This window comes from Notechis scutatus, chromosome 3 (genome assembly GCF_049901735.1).
Source record: "Notechis scutatus isolate UNSWTSFEM ecotype Mainland chromosome 3, rNotScu1.2, whole genome shotgun sequence".
Classification (NCBI taxonomy): Eukaryota; Metazoa; Chordata; class Lepidosauria; order Squamata; family Elapidae; genus Notechis; species Notechis scutatus.
Window position 1 is genome coordinate 115561212 of NC_142011.1, and position 14884 is coordinate 115576095.

General features: G+C 40.2%; 1 protein-coding gene across 6 annotated transcripts in view; it reads right to left on the reverse strand.

The window, feature by feature from the left end:
- Positions 1 to 6288: 6288 nt before the first annotated feature.
- The window catches only part of LOC113426379 (protocadherin beta-16-like), a 138365-nt gene continuing 129769 nt past the window's right edge, over positions 6289 to 14884 (reverse strand). For 5 of the 6 annotated variants that reach the window (XM_087960996.1, XM_087960997.1, XM_087961000.1 and 2 more), the window contains exon 2: positions 6289 to 7748. In XM_087960996.1, the coding sequence (XP_087817122.1) occupies positions 7629 to 7748 (120 nt within the window). In that variant the 3' untranslated portion in view covers positions 6289 to 7628. Of the gene's footprint in view, positions 7749 to 11694; positions 14296 to 14884 lie in introns of those variants that run through there. The other variant, XM_087961001.1, reaches the window with a different exon arrangement.

The following is a 14884-nucleotide window of genomic DNA, read 5'->3' on the forward strand; positions in this document are numbered from 1 at the left end:
TCTGAGCGACTCCAGATACTGGAAGACTTTTTGAATGAAAGTGTTACCTCCATATTTTTTTTTAAAGAGGGCCACTTGGGGAAAAAAAAAAAAGATTCTAAGGAATTCCTTGTTTCTTGATTAAAGAGAAGGCATTGAATATACTGTTCCTTGGCAGCCTTTTTCAGTGTCCGGTTTTTGGTGTGTGTGTGTGTGAGAGAGAGAGAGAGAGAGAGAGAGAGAGAGAGAGAGAGAGAGAGAGAGAGAGAGAGATCAGCTGTATTGAGAAGAGAACGTTTCCTGTGTTCTCATTTTATTTACAATATATTTTACGCTTAATGGTAAGCAATGAAAAATATTTTAAAACTCATTTCTAAACTCCATAGCTATTTGCATATTCTTGGTTCAAAATTGGATTAGCTCATTTCAAAATTGTCCAAAGCAGAAAAGTGCGTCAAAAAAAAAAAAAAAAAAGTGCAAAAGTGGAAGGTGTGTGGAAGAGGGGTAGTCTTATACGGCGAGTATATAACAAACTCTATATTTTGAGTGGAAATGTTGGGGGTCGTCTTATACGCCCAGTCGTCTTATACGCCGGCAAATACGGTGAAGTGTTTTGGGAAGTCGAACCTCTACCGTCACGGGGTTAATAATTCTGGAGATGGGGAATGGGCCAAAGAATTTTGGCCCTAGTTTCTTAGAGGGTTGTAATGATTTTAAGAATTTTGTGGACAAATATACATGGTCCCCAATCTTGAAAGGTTTAGGATTGCAGGGTTTTTTGTCTGCTTGAGCTTTAAAAACTGCTCTAGCTTCCTGTAAAGATAATCTTACCACTGGCTACATGGCTTGTAAATTATTGATCCACTCCTTAAGGGTGGGGATTTCAGGTTCTTTGGTGGGTAGTTCCGGCATGGGTTGAATTCTTGGCCCGTGGCTACCTGGAATGGGGTGATCCCCATGCTGCTATGGACTGAGTTATTGTATGCTACCTCTGCAAAAGGAAGAAGGTCAGTCCAATTGTCCTGTTGGTAATTAATAAAGCATCTTAAATATTGTTCTAATATGCTGTTGATCCGCTCTGTCAATCCATCCATCTGGGGGTGACTTGATGATGACAAACCCTGGGTGGAGCCTAATAGGTTTAAAAACGCCCGCCAAAGTTTGGATGTGAACTGAACACCCCTATCTGAGATAATCTGTTGGGGAGCTCCATGAAGGTGATAAATGTGTATTAGGAGCATCTTTGCCAATGCCTTGGCAGTTGGGATCTTTTGGCATGGAATAAAGTGAACCTGTTTGGAAAAAAGATCAGTTACAACCCAAATGATGGTATTTCCAGCCCTTTCGGGAAGCTCCACTATAAAGTCCATAGAAATCTCTTTCCAGGGTGCAGAAGGGTCTGCTACTGTCTGTAAAAGTCCAGGATATTTTCCTTGTCTTCTCTTTGCAGCAGCACAAGTGGGGCAGCTCGCAACATAGTTTTCAATGTCCTTTTTTTGAGACAGCCACCAAAATTGTCTTTTGATGAGGTGCAGGGTTTTTACAAACCCAAAGTGACCCACTATTTTGGAATCATGGCAGTGTTTCATGTGATCCATTCTCTGGTTTGCAGGGACATAAAGTTTGTTTTCTACCCAGGCCAGTCCATCTTTGAGTAAACAAGTGTTTTTGTTAGCCTGGAGCCAGTCGTCCTTAAGTAGTGCCTCCTTAAATATTGACATTGTTGTGTCTTCAGTCAGTGATGATTTTTTTTTTTCCTCTTGTGCCTGGGTGATTACTTTGACTGTTAGTTGGGTCGGTTGGATCATTGGTTTTATAACGTCAATCTTTTTGCTCTTGTATTGGGGTTTTCTGGACAATGCATCTGCTAAGAAGTTCTTTCTCCCAGGAAAATATTTGAGAGTGAAATTAAACCATTTAAAATATTGAGCCCACCTTGCTTTTTTCGGAGAGTTTCCGTGGATTTCTCAGGGCTTCCAGATTTTTGTGATCAGTCCTTACTTCCAAGGGGATTTGGTTTCCTTCCAGGAAATGTTTCCATGTGAGCATTGCCCACCACACAGCATATGCCTCTTTCTCCCATATGGCCCATCTTTGCTCAGTTTCTGTCAATTTCTTGGATGTATAAGCGCATGGTTGTAATTGTCCATTTCCATTCTTTTGGAGGAGGACTGCTCCAGCTGTAACATCACTAGCATCTGCTTGGATGACAAAAGGTTGTTCAGAATCTGGGTGCTTAATGACTGGTCCTGCTGAGAATAGACGTTTGAGTTTTTCGAATGCCATTTGGCATTCCATTGTCCAGAAAAGGGGTTGCCTTGGTTTGGGTTTCTCCCCCCCCCCCTTCGTTTTTAGCAAGTTCGTGATAGGGAGGTCGATGTTTGCAAAAGCTGGGATGAACTGGCAATAAAAGTTCGCAAACCCCAGGAAGCTTTGCAGTTGCTTGCGTGTATGAGGTGGGTCCCAGTCCATGACAGCTTTTACTTTCTGTGGGTCCATCTCTATTCCCTCGTGGGATATTTTATACCCCAAATAGTCATTTTTTTTTTGGTGGAATTCGCATTTAGAGAGTTTTGCATATAGTTTAGCGTCTAAGAGTTTTGTTAGGACTGCACGGAGTAGCTTGATGTGTTCTTCCATCGTTTCTGTGTAGATTAAAACATCATCAAGATACACTAGAACCCCTTTATAGAAAAAATCATGAAGGGTTTCATTGATCAATTGCATAAACACAGCAGGCACTCCTTGCAGTCCAAAAGGGAGCACTTTAAATTGGAAGCATCCCAATGGTGTGTTAAAAGCTGACTTCCACTCAACCCCTTTCTTTATTCTGATGTGGTAATATGCCTCTCGTAGGTCTAACTTTGAATTTTTTTTTCCTTTCGAGAGGTGGCCTAACATGTCCTTCATGAGGGGGAGTGGATACATATTCTCTATGCAAATCACATTTAATTTTTTGTAATTAACACACAAACGTACAGAGCCATCTTTCTTTTCGTACAATAACACTGGGACAGCTATTTTTGGTCGGGTGGGTTCGATGAAGCCCCTTTTTAAATTTTTATTGATGAATGCTCTGAGTTCTTTTAGTTCTCTGGGAGACATGCAGTACATTTGTGGTTTTGGGAGTTTAGACCCTGGTAGGATTTCGATAGCGCAGTCTGTGGCGTGATGGGGTGGGAGTTCATCACAAGCTTCTTCGCTAAATGCTTGGGCCAGATCCTGGTACTCATTGGGGATGTTAATGGGTTCAGCTGACTGTCCGGTCATGGCTGACTCTCTGTTCTCTGTTCCTTTCTTTATCCTTTCCTCTGAGCTATTTGCAAATAATACATCTCTCTGGGATTGTATGGTTCCTCTCCTCCAATTTATTTTTGGATTCCATTTCTGCAGCCATGTGAGACCTAGGACCAGCGGCTCTTCCATTCCTGGGGCTACAATGAATGTGAGCATCTCACTATGGTTCCCTAGTCTTATTTTCAATGGTTCTGTGGTAAACCTAGCTGGCTCCCCCCCCCCCCCACTATAGTTCCATCTAATTGGCAGAAAGTGATGGGATTTTCCATTTCTTTCAGTTGGATTCCCAATTTCTTTGCAAGGGAGGGGTTTATTAGGCATCAGGTGCATCCCGAATCCAGCAACGCTGCAACTTCCTCCCCCTTCCCTCGGCTGGGGACAAACAGTCTTAGGTGCAGAGTGATTGGTTCAATTGGGTTGCTTACCAGCAGGTCATCTTCCGGATCGCTTTTGGACTGGCTCAGGTCCCCTCGGAGCATTGGGGATTCTTCCTCTGGGTTGGGGGGGATCGGAATCCCACAGCTACTCAGCCTCTCAGGCCAGTCTCCTTTCCTCGAGAGCTGGATGTTCCAGGTTTCTGCCCTGATGGGTGGTCTGGCTTTCTGGCAGGGGTTTTCAAACGGCATTCTGCTGCGCAGTGTCCCTCCTTTCCACACTTAAAGCAACCAGACGTTCTTGGAGTCATGGTGGTTTGGTGTTTGAAAACTTCCTGTTTCCCCTGGGGTGGGGATCTTTTCCAAAACTTGCCACTGTGATACCAGTTTCAAGTCATATCTATCTCCGCCTCCTCTGCCATCATGTATCATTCATGCAGGAGGTTTGGGGCTCCACGGGCCAGACAGGCAGTGTATAGGTAATCATTTAGCCCATCTTTGAACCAACAGACTAGGATATCCTCTGGCCAGTCGACTCGGTCGGCCAGGTCATGAAATTCCTCAGTGTATTCAGCTACCAGGTGACAGCCTTGCTTTATGACTCTGATGCGGTCTTGGGCTTTTCTATCGGCGAGAGGGTCTTTGAAGCGGTGACGTAGGGCTGTCATGAAGTGGTCGAGGTTCCTTAATTCTGGGGTGTTGACATTGTGGAGCGTCACCATTCATCTGGCTGCTGCCCCTTCAAGGGCCAGGGTGACAACTCGTACTCGGGATTGCTGGGTTGGGAAATTCTGCCCGTATTCTTGCATGTAGGTGAGGACTTGAGCCAGGAAAAATCCCAGTTTCTGGGGGTCTCCATCGAATTTTACTCCCAGGGGTGGGAACTTCCTCTGCAGTTGTATGTCTCTGGGTTGGCCAGGGTTAATCCCCTGTTCTGGGGCGGTTAGGGGTTGGGTACCTGGTATGGCTGCTGGTTTTTCAGCTTGTCCCACTGCCTGACCATTCTCAGCTGAATCCGGGGTGGCAGCTCGGGTTCTCTCATTTTCTGGTTCCCTTGCTTTCCTGCATTGGCGTCCTGGTGCATCTCTCACCTCGACATTCTCCAGGGCTTCCCTCACGAGGTGATTTATGTACCATCTCAGACGGTCGTCGGCTGGTGGCTCCTTGTCCCATTCGTCCTGATCTGATAGGGCCTCCAGCTCTAATTTCCACCCGGGTTTACGATTACCCCGGGTGAGGGTTACTCCCCTGATTCTTCTGTCCCAGCTGTCTCTCTTCCCTACGCCTATAGACCACCAGGGCTTTGTGGAGGTTTTGTAGGCAGCTTCACTATCTTCAATGGGGTACACCGAGTCAGTTTCTGGCTGGGTAACGGTCGACATTTCTCCCCAGCATTTGGCTTCCCCTTGGTCCTTGCTGTACTCAGACATTTTCCTTTTTTGTAGGGTCCCCTAGGTAGAGTGAAGGTTTTTTTTTTTAAAAAAAAAAAAAACCTCTCCGGGCTGACCTCTATTGCAGACGCTGCTTTATGTCAGGCTACAGAACTTTTCCCATTCAATCAACTAGAATGAACTTCTGAAAACATATCAAAACATATCAAAAGGAATCCTTTATTGAGATGAGACAATTCATGTAGGAGTTAAAAGCAGCATCTAAGGTCTCACAGGCATGCAGAGATAGATAAGGGAGTTTAAAACCCCTCCCCTTATCTTGATGTGTATTTAGTAAAACAAAGAGCCAACATGTTAATTCCCCCCACCTCCTTTTTAGAACGATCTTTTCCAGAGTTTCCCAGGACACATCTCACTGTGGAATTTTTATGGTCTCTTCATCTCCTGGCTGTCTCTCTCAGAGGTGATAGGTTCCGGCCATCTGGGTTTCATCCCTCCATTGTATCATGTGTAGATTATACAAATTCGACATAAGATTAAATATATTCAGGTTACATCAAGAAGGATTTCTTTATCAGTCTCCCCCCCCTTTTCTTCTTCCATTGAAGAAATGACACATATACTGATCTGACAACCATGTAGCTCTGCACCACTGCTTCTCAAGATCTTCTGTGCTGCTCACAGCCACTGGTCTAATGCTACCTAGCTCTGTTTCACTGCTGCTCAGTAGCCTCTATTTACACCACACTGGCTCCGCTCAGGTGTGATACTGGGTCATTGGGCTGCCTCTCCATCTCTCAGCTCAACTGTCTTGCTTCTCTCAGATGGGTCACCTGTCGGTTGGTACACTGGGCTGCCTCTCAGCTGGGCCATCCCTCAGTTGGGTTACCTTTCAGTTGGGCCACCTCTCACCTCTTTGTTCAAGGAGTTCAACTTCTCTTTTAATCCCTTCTAAGTTTGACACCCCTGTACTAATGGAATACCAAAAAACCCTAAAAGAATAAAACAAAGATAAATGGATAGCAATCTGCAACCTCTAATACCTCAGGTGTTCAAGTGTTCCTGCTTGAAAATACATATTGAATCCCAAAATCATTGAATCACAGGTAGCATGTTTTGAATGCTGATTGGTGGAAAGCAACAGTGGAAGAAAGCTATCTTGTTTGTTTCCATCCTGTGAGTATGTACTACTATGATGGTTATGATAACTTCAATATCAAGGTTTGATTTCACATATTAATTCCATTTAAAGAATTTACAAATCAATTTTATTAATTTTGAGCATACAAATACTTAAAATCTGGCTTACAATATGTATATGGTATTTTTATTTTACCTTTTCATAGTGATACAGTGCATAAAGCAAAATGGGTGTACTGTATTCCACATCCTTTAAAGCATTTATATATTATCTTGCTGATTCCAGTTGTTTCCGTATTGCATCCTTCATTATCTAATCTGCTACATCAATGTACTACTACTTGCCACTCTTTATCATCCACAGATATACATCTCTTTATAATTGTGATTTTTGTGATTGTTTGAACACAATGCTACTAGCAAAACACAAAATGTACAGACATCTCATTCAGCTATGTAAGCACAAAACTAGAAAATTATTATAAAACATATAGGATTTTTAAGAGTAGTCCTTAATAGAAGTACTTTCTTATCGATTTACTGTTGAATTGCTTTTTTTTTTTTTTTGCTGTAGAATGTACTGTCAATATTAGTGTTAAAACTCATTTAATTACCCTTGGAATATTTCTGATCACTAGTGAACAGGGCAGCAAAGGACAGAGGGAGCTTATTTGGTCCTCTTAACTATAATGACACTGAGGGCACAGCGGTCTTTTCAAATTGTGCATAGTTTATTCCACTTTTTCCAAAGGAGAATTAGTTACCTTGCAGTATATTATGTGTGTGTGCATGCAAGTATGTGTGTATGAATGTACAGTATGTAATACTGTACACTGTGATGAAAATCAAGAATAATTGTTTATTACTGAAATTCCATTTTGCATGTAGACATGCACATGTAGTGTTTGGGTATTGTGAAAATCACTATTTCAAGCATTACCTCAGATAATGATGTAACTGAGGACTTAGATACACCAAGGATACAATGTGCACCATCATTAGGAATGACTTGTGTTATCAGAAATTTAAGTAGGTACATTTTGTTCGTTAAGTGAATAAAATGTCCAAAGAATTAATATAACTATTTAAAATATTTTATGGAGAGCAGCATAATCTCATAAATCAAAGAAGAATCATAATGATAAACATGCAGCTGGGTCTCCTAGGTTAAAAAAAAGCAGTAGCTTATTGTAAAATTCTACAAAGCAGAAATAATAAATCAGTTATATATTAGGTAAAATGTTTGCATATAATCCAATGGTATATCACTTCACACAAATTCAGTCAAAGTGAATGAAACAGCATAAGGGCATTCTTGTTTTAAAGAGTTTTCAAAATTTGTCTCTGATGTTCTTTTATACAGAGGACCCATTATTTTCAGGCTAGAGGATTCTTGCATGTGTCTTCTGACAGAGACAGAATGATAGATGGAGTTGGTAATTGTCATCTAGTGATAGGAAAGCCAGTTGCTTTGACCAGAGTTCATATTTGCACCTATTGCTTGATTTACAGTACAACTTGGGCCTCCAGATTTAGCAGCAGGATCTTCAGATAAAGGAACTTTGCCCTGCAAAATTGTAAAAAAGGAAGAAATGTAATTTTTCAATACTGAATTATATTTGCATAGCTACTTTTAGCATATTATTGCAATATGAAGACAAACTATAAGGTGCCTTGCCTAGTATATGAGTAAAAACAAATACAGCCAACTTCAAAGATTAACCTATTGGCACATTTAACTTGAGCCCAACCAGAAGAAGAAACAAAGAGAAGTTTAATTGATGGTACAACATTAAGCAAACCTATACTCTAGGAAGTGACAAAGGAAAATGTCAGAGCGCTCAGAAGCAACTGGGTAGCACTGGGATGGATCACTCCATTCTGTTGTGATTTAGTATTTGGATTAGTACAACAGTAGAAAAAAAACACTCCATGTTTTGAAGGATTTCTGTTTAAAAGATTTGTAGGAAAAAAATCTGTAATGTTAATTGGCAAGTTTCACTAATATGTGAAAATTACAAGAAAGTGAAAGAGCAAGGAACTAAAGGGAAAATATCTGCAACCTATCCTATAGGAAGCTGACAGCAAAGCATAGCTAGCACTGTTGGAAGCCACTGCCCCTATAGAAGAATGAAATATTTTGGGAAATAATAATAATAATACATCAAGAGGTCCACAAAATACTAAAATCAAAACTGAATGCTGGAAACATAATTAAAGCCATTAATACATGGATAGTTCCAGTGATACGCTATCCAGCTGGAATCATCAACTGGACTTTGGCTGAATTGGAAAATTTGGGCTGGAAATACGTAAACTTTTGAATATGTATCATGCTTTACATCCACAATGTGACATTGACAGGCTATACCTGCCAAGAAGAATAGGTGGCAGAGAGCTATTGCAAGTCCATCAAATTGTAGGAGTAAAATTTGAATGACTATCTGTACAGAAAAATTGCTGCAGGCTGTGAAAATGGAGAACATTATTAAAACAACAGAAACAAAGGCAGAATATAAGGAAAAACAGCTAGATGACAGATTAAATAGATGGAAAACCAAAGCTTTGCATGGACAGCATTTGAAAAACATTGAATGAAAATGTGATAACAACTTAACATGGGCATGGCTTAAGATGAGAACCATCAAGAAATGGAAGGTTTAATACTCGCTGCTCAAGAACAAGCACTACAAACTAATGCCATGAAAGCGAAGATACAAAAAACCACTGACAATCCAAACTGTCGGCTTTGCAATGACAAAGTTGAAACAGTTTCACATTTAATATGTGAGTGCAGCAAAATCACACAAATTGATTACAAAAGCTAGACATGACCGAGTTGCTAAACTAATCCACTGGGCATTATGTAAAAAATATGACTTACCTGTATCTAAAAAGTCATGGGAACACAAAGTTGTCGAAAATGAGAAAGTGAAGATCTTGTGGGACTTTCAAATACAGACACATTGTCATTTAGAACACAACATGCCAGATAGCAGAGTTATCAAAAACCGAAGCATACAATTTATTGATATCACTATACCAGGAGACGCCAGATTCAAAGAAAAAGAACTAGAAAAAAATCACGAAATATCGTGACCTGGCCATCGAAACTACCCGATTATGGACAAAACATGTGACAGTGATACCCATTGTCAGTGGGGCACTTGGCACCATGTCCAAGAATTTTACACAGTACATCAAGAAATTGCAGCTTCCTGCAATAACACCAGCAGAACCGCAAAAAACTGCACTACTTGGAACATTGTATATTTGGTCGAAACCTAGGATGCTGGCAGCAATATCAAGTTAATAATATTTGTGATACATTTTTAAATGTTCAGTTAACTGAGTTTCATGTTTAATGAATGAAGATAATAATAATAATAATAATAACAACAACAACACAACAACAACACTTATTGTCATTGCACACACACACACACACACACACACACACACACACACACATATACACACAATGAATTTGATTTTGCTCCTGCTGGTGCTATCCATAACAAAAATACAGCACAACATAAATAATATAGAAAATGGTCCTTATACAAGTAATTAGGGAGAAACCAGTCATATGTTTCCATGTATGCATCGAGTGATTGTAGTTGTATTTAGGAGTCCGACAACCCATGGATAAAAGCTGTTTAAAATATTAAAAAAGGAAGGATAAAATATTTTCCCTAAAGGAGAAATGAAAAAAATCTTAAGGGAGGCAGAAACCAGCCCCAGTTTCCCTGCCCCAAACAGAAACTGAGGAGGCCAGCTTTTAAAAATGCAGATTTGGTAATCCATTCAGAAAGACTGGGTCAAGACAGAAACTCATATAAGCGATAAACAAAAGGTTGACAAAATTAGCTCAGACAAACACCTAGGATTTGCATTTCCTCTTTTGCCAATAGAGCCAGTTATGACCCCTACATAACCCCTACATGACCCCCATAGGAATTCAGAAGTTATAAAACCCACCCACTCTAAACTCCATTTTGTCAGCTGCCCCAGAACCCTAGTGGTTCTGTTTCATCAATTTCCTATGTGCCTCCAGCCTCCATTTTATTTCCAGCGTCTTTTTCCCAGCTTGGAACTGAACCAGATGGATTTTCCTTCCAACAGCACTTTATCAATAAAAGGAAAGCTAGTCAGGCACATGGTGGAAGTTATTCAGAGAGTGGGTTGGAATGTGAGAGTCTCCAGCTGTGTAACAATAAGTATGTAAAATCAAGTTGGACTGCCTGCACTGGGGAAGAGAGACTTGGGAGTACTTGGGAGAGGCCAAAGATTTGGTGGATGAAAGAACAGAAAATGAGGTAACAGCACTTGAAAGGGGAGTGAGTATTTTGATAAAGCAACCTTTTGGTTGCCTAAAATAACGCCAGTGATTGAGGCAGCACCAAAATGATAGTAAATACATAAATGGTTAGACACATTTGAGACAGATGGACTTCCCTAGGCATCAGAATGGTAAGGCTTATTCTCCAAGTCCTTCCCTTTTGGAAGGTGTTAACACTGGCCATGTTGATACATTTCTTAAATTATCATAAAACAACTCCACTCCAACAAAGATAGCCATGATTTCAGTACTTATGAGTCAGTCCAATTTGAAGCAGTACTCTGAGTCCAAAAATCAAGTCATCCCTCTGTCTCAATGCTGCAAACTAAATTATAGAACCAATATAGAAACAATGTCCTGAAGACCTTTTAGGCTCAATATTAAAACAATATCAAAGCTCTAAATCAAATCCAATATTTGAAAAACAAATATTATTTTGATTTGGCACTTTGCTTCAAATTTGGCCACTGAATCAACATGCCCCTATAAACAATGCACAGCCATACTAGTTACAACTATTTGTACTACTATAAAATAGTTCACAAGAATATTATCATAATTCCTTGCAACCAAATATATTGAATAAAGTACAAGTGTTAGAAAACAAGAGGTAAAATGGCAAAACACTTGCTTTATGTATCATAAAACTGTAAATCTATGATAGAACTATCAGTTAAAACACATATATTTTGTTTTTGTTCTTTAAATTACAGCTGTCTTGCACAAATATAGAGCATATAACTTTCTTGTAGGAGCTTGCTATCATAAAAATAGTATGTTTTTTTTGAAAACAATGTATACTGTTCAGTAGCTTATGAAAATTCATATTGATTCAAGAAATAGGTTTATTCATATAACACTTATAAATATAATTTGTATATTTTATGTATACATAAATGTGCTATAAATTTACTGTTGGCAAATATATGCTCAGCCCCATTACTTCTATCAGTCTGTAATATTTGTATTTTAAAATAATAAATATAGGTAAATTAACATGAGGAAAAAAAATGACAGAAGAGAAGATGAAATCAGAGTGTAAAGAAGATAAATGGAACAAAAATATGTGAAAGAGAAAGGAACATCCATTAAAATATTTTTAAAATAGACGTTTTACAACTTAGCAAAAATAAGGAATGCAAAGGTAGCATTAACAAAACAGTTTTCTCACCTCTTTCTTTGCAGCAATGTTTACAATCTGTTCAGAAGTATCCTTGATGCCTGAAGAAATCCTAGAGTTCCCTGGGACATTAACATCTCCCATGGAAAAGACCGGAAAGAGAGGCCTAAGAAATCGGAACTCGCTACTTAAGGATCCACCAGTCAAACAAACATCATAACGGTAAGTCCTGGAAAGCGACCCGTTCTGTGAATCAGCACAGTTCTCTTGGGTATCAACACTGGCAGGTGGGAAGTGAGGAACAGCCGCAGTAAAATGGCTTTGGGGATCCTTCTTGAAGACTTTCACCACAATAAACACAACAATGCAGACCAGGAACACAAAGGAGACTGCAGCCAAGCAGATCACCAAATACTTGGTCAAGGTTTTATCTTCTTCCGGTTCTTGCACACTGACATCCACCCTCCTCAGGAAGGGATCCGAAAAGCCATCCACGAGAAGAACATTAAGCAACACCGTGCTGGTCTGTGGAGGAAGACCGTTGTCTCTGACCTGTATCACCAGCCTCTGCTTGTTAGTGTCTCGCTCATTCAGGGCTCTCCTGGTTTTCACTTCCCCATTCTGCGCTCCTATGCTGAAAAGGGCTGGGTCCGTGGCCTTCAGCAATTCATAGGAAAGCCAAGAGTTTTGGCCAGAATCTGCATCCACTGCAACCACCTTGGTGACCAGATAGCCGGCCTCGGCTGACTTGGGAACCAGCTCATTGCATGGGGATGTGTTGTTCTGGAGGGGATACAGGAAGAAGGGAGCATTGTCATTCTCATCTATAATGTGGATTCGAACAATCACTTCTGAGCTCAGGGAAGGAGAACCTCCATCAGATGCCCTCACAGTAACTCTGAAGCCTCTTATCTGCTCATAGTCCAGGGATCGGAGGGCATACATGTTTCCGGTTTCAGAGTTGATTGAGATGTAAGAGGTCACCAGGCCCTCACTCTTCCCGGGCAGAACTAAGTAACTCACTTTAGCATTCAGCTTTGTGTCCAGATCCAGAGCGTGGACTGAGCCGATGAGCAAGCCTGGAATATTATTCTCCCGGATCTGCATGTCATATGAAGACTTTTCAAAAAGGGGAGAGTTGTCATTGACGTCAGAGATCTGAACATTAATCAATCTTGTTGAAGTAAGCCTAGGAGATCCCCAGTCAATGGCTGTGATGGTGATGTTGTACTCAGAGACTGTCTCTCTGTCTAGGGGACTTTGGAGCACAAGCTGATAAAAGTTGTTTGTGGTGGCTTTGAGCACAAAAGGTAGATTCATCTCCACGGAGCAGATTGTTCTGCTGTTATCTCCAGAGTCTTGGTCTCTCACACTGAAGAGGGCCACCATTGTGTCCGGGGGAGAATCCTCCTTTAAAGTGCTGGTCAGAGATATGATGGACACTTCTGGGGGGTTGTCATTCTCATCTTCAACCTCTATCAGTACGTTGCAGTGCCCTGAAAGACCCCCTCCATCTGTTGCTCTGATGTTCATGTTATAGCTTTTCTCTTTTTCATAATCAATCTGTCCCCAAACAGTTATTTCACCAGTAATTTCATTTAAATAAAACAAATTGTTTATCCTTTCTAGGACTCGATGGAATGAGTAGAGGATCTGTGCATTTGAACCCATATCAATATCCGTAGCTTCCACCTTCATCACAAGAGTGCCCTTAGGGAGATTCTCCTTTATTCTTGCCTTGTATTCAGACTTACTAAACAGAGGAAAGTTATCATTACTATCCAGAACATTAATATTAATTTGAACTGTGCCGGTTTTCTTTGGAACTCCTCCATCAATAGCCATTAGAATCAATCCAAGGTGTGGCATCTTCTCCCTATCTAGTGATTTCTCAAGGACAAGATCTACATATGTGTTTCCATCTTTATTCCGTTGCACATCAAGCCGAAAATGCTCATTGGGACTAAGAGTATAGTTTTGGATGCCATTTTCTCCCAAGTCCTCATCTTGGGCAGGTTCCAAGGGGAATGTTGTAGTTTCAGGAACATTCTCAGGAATGTCCACCTTAACTTCATTTTTCCAAAATTTGGGTGCATTGTCATTCACATCTTCTATCTTGATTTCAATATTAAAGATCTCTAAGGGGTTTTCCAAAACCAACTGAGAAAGAAGTAGACAAGGATCACTCTGGCCACATAAAGCTTCTCTGTCTATTTTATCATTAATCAACAGATTCCCAGTATGAATATCAAGGTGGAAGTATTCCTGGGTGCCCTCAGCAACTAAATGTGCTTTGCGTGTGAAGAGCTCCCCTGTTTCCAGTTTCAATTCCTTCAGCACATTAGCCACCAGAAACCCCCTTTTCTTTTCTTCAGGGACAGACAAGCGAATTGAAGCACACATTACTCTAAGGAATGAGAAAGAGAGAAGGACATACAGACCTTGCCTTTTCCAAAAGCAATTCTCCATGATTCCAGTCTCTTCCTTGTAGCCTCAGATTCTGCCACAAAATTCAGTCCTTCCTTCCTTTATGATTTAATTGTTCAAATCATATTCAATTGTTCAGTTTTTTGCCACTTTATAATCTGCAAACGTTTCACTGCCAAAGTCAGATTCCTTTTGTTCAATTTTGTGTTACTCTCTGCCCTCATTTTGAGCAAGCAGAACAGAATTAAATTTCTTTGTTAATATCGCCACCATGTGGTGAACTAGGCAAAAATTCTATTTGTATTGTTCGGCACATTGAATCCATTTTTATCTATCCACTAGCCAACTACCCAAACATATTATTTTATTAAATATTTAACTATATAGAAAAAGGGTAAAAATCTGCACAATTTTTTTTTTAAAGTTGATGATAAAGGCTGTAATCCAGTCCTTTTACAGTTGCGTTCTGAATGACATATCCAGTGACTCTTTAGGTGGCTTCTGTTGTGTGGGAACAGAATAGAATAGAATGGAATGGAATGGAATAAGAATAGGAATAGGAATAGATTGGAAGGGACATTGGAGGTTTTCTAGCCAAGAGACATTCCAGATAAACTGCTGTCTAATATCTTCTTATAACCTTTAGTGATAAAGCACCCAACACTTCTGAAGGCAAACAATTCCACTGATTGAGAAGATGAAATTTCTCTTTATTTCTAGGAAAATTTCTTCTTGTCCTGTCTTCAGGTACTTTGGAGTATAGGTGACCAGTTCTTCCTTATGGCAGCTCCTTAGATATTGGAAGACTGCGTAT